The 6,248-nt window shown below is 51.7% G+C and overlaps 1 protein-coding gene across 1 annotated transcript; it reads right to left on the bottom strand.

The window, feature by feature from the left end:
• Positions 1-3,604: 3,604 nt before the first annotated feature.
• On the bottom strand, positions 3,605-4,849 carry LOC123450692 (cyclin-dependent kinase 1-like). The gene has a single exon (XM_045127823.1). The coding sequence runs from the start codon at positions 4,847-4,849 to the stop codon at positions 3,605-3,607; it is 1,245 nt and encodes a 414-aa protein (XP_044983758.1).
• Positions 4,850-6,248: the final 1,399 nt, after the last annotated feature.

The raw sequence follows: 6,248 nt of genomic DNA, 5'->3' as shown, positions 1-6,248 counted from the left end.
GGAGATAGAGATGACAGAAAATCCACGTCTGGGTACGTGTTCACTCTCGCAGGGGAGCTATTTCATGGAAAATCTCCAATCGGACCATAGTTGCACCGTCCACGATGCAAGCAGAGTTCATAGCATGCTTTGAAGACACCGGGCAGGTGATATGGTTAAAGAAGTTTATACCCGACTTGAAAGTGGTAGATTGTATTCACAAGCCACTAAAGATATACTGTGACAACCAGCCCGCAGTATTTTATGCTCACAACAACAAGTCTAGTAATGCTTCCAAGACAATAGATATAAAGTATTACGTTGTGAAAGATAAAATCCAGGATCAAACTATAAGTCTCGAGCATATAAGTACAAAGTATATGCTTGCGAATCCGCTAACGAAAGGCTTACCACCCAGTATGTTCAAGGAACACTTAGCCGGCATGGGTTTGATGGAAAGCCTATGATTTCTGGATTATAAGAAGCCCAAAAGTAAATGAATTTGTTTCAAAACAAAAGTGTGTTGTAGCTGTATGATTCTATCGACAATTAAGTTGTGACGATGAGGCATGCTCTACATGCTTATATGTGATGGAACAAATAAAATAGAAAGTATAAATTCAAAAGTAAAAGTCAAGATCAAGGGCGAGAATGTTAGATTGATCTCTCACCGCGTGGGCCCAACGGCCCACCAGGCCTTGATCTATGCGCCCTAATCGGGGGCGCCCAACCCATTATGGTTGGTGGGCCCCTGTGACCCGCGTTATATAAAAGACGGTGGGGTGCTGGGGCACGAACTACGAGATTCGCCGCCGTCACACCCCTACCGACATACCTATCCGATCTAGGTTAAGCGCGGTGCTCACGGGAAGCTCCACCTACGCCTAACCCTCCTTCTCCGTCATCGCCGTCGTTACCGCACGGATGGAGACCGGTGGGAGCTCATCCAGTTTAGGACAAGGTAAAGTCATGTGTTCTACCAGATCTATCTACCGCACCGATGGAGACGATTCGCGGATCTAGCCCTTTGACTTGTGCCGGACGGGGTTTGAGCGATGGACCTTTTCACCGGGTTGTCATAGCCCAGCCCATAGCTACACCCCCGAACACGGTCCCGACCCAAGATTCCCTCTGTGTCGGCCCGACGTGGCCGTTTCCCCCCTCCGTGACATGGCAGCAGCGATGCCCGCGAGGGGGGCACACCCACGGAGCCGCGTACCGGGTGCTTGCGCCTCCCACCACGCTTCCACACGCATAGGAGGGCCCACCACAAGATCTGGCGGCATAGCTACCCCCATAGGTACCCCGTCACGTCTAACCCTGACACAGACGATCGGCCGATCTAGCCCTTTGACTTACGCCGGACGGGGTTTGACCGATGGACCTTTTCACCGGGTTGTCATAGACCAGCCCATAGCTACATCCCCGAACACGGTCCCGACCCAAGATTCCCTCCGTGTCGGCCCGACGTGGCCGTTCCCACCCTTCATGACACGGCGGCAGCTACGCCCGTGAGGGGGGGGGGGAACCCACGGAGCCACGTGTGGAGTGCTTGTGCCTGCCACCATGCTACCACATGCGTAGGAGGGCCCAACACAAGACCTGGCGGCATAGCTACCCCCCTAGGTACCCCGTCCCGTCTAACCCTCACACACACGACCGGCGGATCTAGCTCTTTTGACTTACGCGGGACGCGGTTTCACCGATGGACCTTTTCATCGGGTTGTCATAGCCCAACCCATAGCTACACCCCCGTACGTGGTCCCGGACCAAGACTCCCTCCATGTCGGTCTGACATGGCCGTTTCCCCCTCCGTGACACGGCGGCAGCGACGCCCGGAAGGGGGGACACACCCTCGAAGCCGCGTGCCAGGTGCTTGGGCTTGCCACCACGCTTCCACACGCGTAGGAGGGCCCACCGCAAGACCTGGCAGCATAGCTACCCCCCTAGGTACCCCGTCATGTCTAACCCTGACACAGACGACTGGCCGATCTAGCCCTTTGACTTACGCCGGACGGGGTTTGACCGATGGACCTTTTCACTGGGTTGTCATAGACCAGCACATAGCTACATCCCCGAACACGGTCCCGACCCAAGATTCCCTCCCTGTCGGCCCGACATGGCCGTTCCCCCCCCTCCGTGACACGACGGCAACAACGCCCGCGAGGGTGGGCACAGCCACGAAGCCGCGTGCTGGGTGCTTGCGCCAGCCACCACGCTTCCTCACGCGTAGGAGGGTCCACTACAAGACCTCGCAGCATAGCTACCCCATCCTGTCTAACCTTGACACAAACGACTCTCGGATCTAGCCCTTTGACTTACGCCGGATGGGGTTTGACCGATGGACCTTTTCACCGGGTTTTCATAGCCTAGCCCATAGCTACACCCACGAACACGGTCCCGACCCAAGATTCCCTCCGTGACGGCCCGACGTGACCGTTTCTCCCTCCGTGACACGGAGGCACCGACGCCCGCGAGGGGGCACACCCTCGCAGCCTTGTGCCGGGTCATTGCGCCTACCACCACGCTTCCACACGCGTAGGAGGGCCCACCACAAGACCTGGCGTGTTTGCTACACCCCACGTACCCCGTCCCGTCTAACCAGATTCCCTCGTGTGGACCGTTTCCCCCCTCCGTAACACGGCGGGAGCGACGTCCGTGAGGGGGGCAATCGATATATAATTGAGCTATGTTTTTTGTTTAGATAAGGCACATTTAAGTTAATCAAATTAGTTTTGAGAGAAAGAAAAATAAATAAAAAAGAGAAAACAAGTAGAACGGGAAAAATAACACTATGCTGACGGCGCTCACCTGGATCGATGATGTGGCTGGTACGGGCCAGGGCAGGTGGTCGGTGCGCCCCGGATCGGTGACGTGGCATGCGTATGTATGCTGACGGCCAGCCGTCCAGCCGTCGGCGTAGAGTCGACAGTGTTAGCCTCCCGGCACGAAGGGGGTCACCGAGCCCACAGCTATGTCGATGGCTCGTGTATGCGGACGGCAACTATAGACGTACTCTAAACTAGGCCGACGACCTTTCTATGCCGACGATGGCCGTAGGCATAGATGCGGATAGCCCGACGGTCTGAGTATGCCGACGGCCTGGCGGAGGCTGTCGGCATAGCTCTGAAGGCTATTATGGTTTTTCTGGTAGTGTTTCTTAATTCTTTTTGGCAATATTAATATGAACATATATTTTGTTTGGAAAATACAGGTCAGAGATACACTATAGAAATGTATCAATGTCCAATGTTATGTATTATGGAATGAAGAGGATAAATAGAAGTAAAGAACTGTACATGGTATAACAATAAATACTTAGCATATTTGATACACTGATGATGCTGCATAGCAACTCTGCTAGATTAACAAAAGAACATATACATAAGGGCAATGGTGAAGATGTATACACTATATTAAACATGACCGATTTACGGCATATGCTCGATATTATCTCCAAGTAATTGGAGTACATACACAGCTAGATGAACAAGGACGACAAGCCCTTTCCAAATGAACAGTATATAAGGTTTCAAAACGTCAGAAGAAAGACAATCATCAAAATACGTGGAGCTCCGCATGCTATGGTTTGCACCGTACGCGAAGCACACATGCTAGCAACCATCTAGCTAGCTACACTGCTGCATGGCTTGTTCCAAACCGCAAGTGGTATTTTGAGCACGTTCTTCATGTGTGGTGTTGGTGTCGCCGGTGGGATGACCTCGGTCCGCTGCAGATTCTTCTTCGTTCCGGGCGTCGCCCCGAGGTTCTTCTTGGGTGTTGCCGGAGCGAACTTGATCCGCAGCACAGTCTTCTTCTTCAGTGTCCCCGTCTGAACGATCTTCATCCGCAGAACGTTCCTTCTTGGCGGCAGCTCTGACACGTCGTCGTCGGTGTGGAGCTTGGGCGCGAACCACGGGAGTTGGAGCGCGGCGGCCGCCGTCAGCCGCTTAGCTGGGTTGCACTCGAGAAGCCCTTTCAAGACTTGGAACCCGTCCTCGGACAAGGTTTCCCGGGGGAGGAGGTTTCCCAGCGTGTTGTGCTGCGCCTGCGGCACCTTGGCCGCGACGACCTCCGGCCAAGGTAACCCGAGAACGCGGAAGATAGCCGAGAGCTGGGCAATCCTGTCTTCCTTTTTGTCGGCTTTGAACAGCATGTTTCCGGTTAGCATCTCGGCCATGACGCATCCCAGCGACCAAGTGTCGACGCCCTCGTCATAGTCCGGCTTCCCCAGGAGGATCTCGGGCGCCATGTAAGGCATGGTTCCAGCAAATTGGTACGGCAACTTGGCGGTCTCCAAGGACCTGGCCAGCCCGAGGTCGCAGATCTTGAGGATCTTTCCTCCTTGGCCGACGAGGATGTTGTGCGGCTTGATGTCGCGGTGGACGATCCGGTGCATGTGCATCTTGTTGGCGCCGGTGAGGAGCTGCCACATGTAGGTTTTCACGATGGCCTCCGGGAGGGGCGGCCTCTCGGACAGGAAGGCGTAGAGGTTGGGCCCGACGTAGTCCATGGCGAGGCAGAGCTTGTGGGTGGCCGGGTCGCGGATGAGTCCATGGGAGCCGACGACGTAAGGGTCGGGGCTGCAGGCCTCGAGGAAGCCAGCCTCCTTCTCGATCTCTCTGTTGGCGACGGCAGGATCGTCCGTGGAGCGGATGACCTTGATCGTGACGGTCTTGCCGGTGACGCGGTGCCGCGCCTTGAGGACGGCGCGGAAGCTGCCCTCGCCGAGGCAGGGCGTGTCCTCGAACTCGAAGGCCGTCGTGGTGCCGATGCGGACGCGCCTCCTCTTGCACAAGGTTGCTTCTGGTTCTTGATGCGTCATGTGGCCGGCGTCGAGGACGGCAGCTGGTCGCTTGCCGGCCGCCATCGTGATCGATGATCGGAGGTGGAAGCAGACGATCGATCGAGGAAGAGGGAGCTAGGGTTGAGCTCTAGCTAGACAAACATTTCTCTGTCTGGAACATGCGTACGTATATAACGCATGAGAGCTCGTTTTCGACTAGGCTACGTATTGGGTATTCACCGCCACCATGCATGCATAACTTGTTTCCTTCTGCGCGCGGATCCGAAGCCCACCCGGATTCCATTCCATCTTGTACCAGCCATGCATATATGCGTCTTCATTAAGGAAAGCCCGACAGATGGGGCTAGCTATGCTATCCCGATTGTGATTGTAATCGGAGTAAATCGACCAGAAAATAGTTTTGAAAGTTACCTACCGATAACGCATCCGCAGTTTGTTTGTGCGTTAAGATCTGTGCGGCCGCCATCTAATTTATTCTTACTTTTCTACTATACAAAAGCTATACGTGACTAAATATATCTGAAGAATCCCGTCTAAACACACAGAGTACTACCTTTTGTCAGTGTAATAGGGATCCATAGTATTACCTTTTGTTTGACAAGAATGTTCGATTTCACTAGTAAAAAAAATGATCTTTAGCCCCGATTCGTTTGGCTATTAGTCCCGTTTCAGGAACCGGGACTAATGCTAGGCCCGGTTCTGCCTCGAACCGGGGCTAATGGCCCTCCACGTGCCGGGGTTGGAAGCGAGGGGGAGGGAGTACCTTTAGTCGTGGTTCTAGTTATGAACCGGGACTAAAGGATCCGTTTGTTTATTTTGTTTGGTTGACCCGAAAAGGTAGGATTTTTTTAAAAATCAACTTTTATTTTTGATTTTTTTATTTGTTTTATTCCAATTTTCAGATCTTTGATTTATTTGACAATTTAATCTCTAATCCCATCCTTACTGCTCTAGCGTGGATCACTCATTCCGAATCGTCTAACTTCTCGGCCGGTCACCCATCCTCTCACTGCTTCAGCCCGAGCACACTTAACTTTCTTGTTCTATCGTTCCTAGTTGCCAAGTCTGCACTTGTTGTTTTCCTCACAATAGTAAGCTATCAATCCTAAACAACCTCGGGTCTTGATGTCATGTCACATGATTTAATTTTTTGAATTTAGAAAATTATTAAAATAAACTATCTAGATAATAATAATAGTGAATTTCAATGAAAACAACTAATATTTTAAAATAATTTTTTCCCTTATTTTTCTGGAAAAAACTTTTTTTTGAAATAACTTTTTTTACATTTGGAATTTTGAGCATCTAAGAAAACTTCACCGGGCAAGCCCGGGTGAAATCGAGTCCCAATTTTTCTCTAGTTTTTTTATATATAAAACTTTTTTTACGTCGTATGCAAAAGTTATGGCCGTTTTACATTTTTTTAATTTTTTGCAAAAAATTCCAAAATTCATATCTCAAA

Source organism: Hordeum vulgare, chromosome 4H (genome assembly GCF_904849725.1).
Source record: "Hordeum vulgare subsp. vulgare chromosome 4H, MorexV3_pseudomolecules_assembly, whole genome shotgun sequence".
NCBI lineage: Eukaryota > Viridiplantae > Streptophyta > Magnoliopsida > Poales > Poaceae > Hordeum > Hordeum vulgare.
The sequence above is the reverse complement of the archived record's forward strand: the minus strand, read 5'-3'. Positions and strand labels throughout refer to the sequence as shown.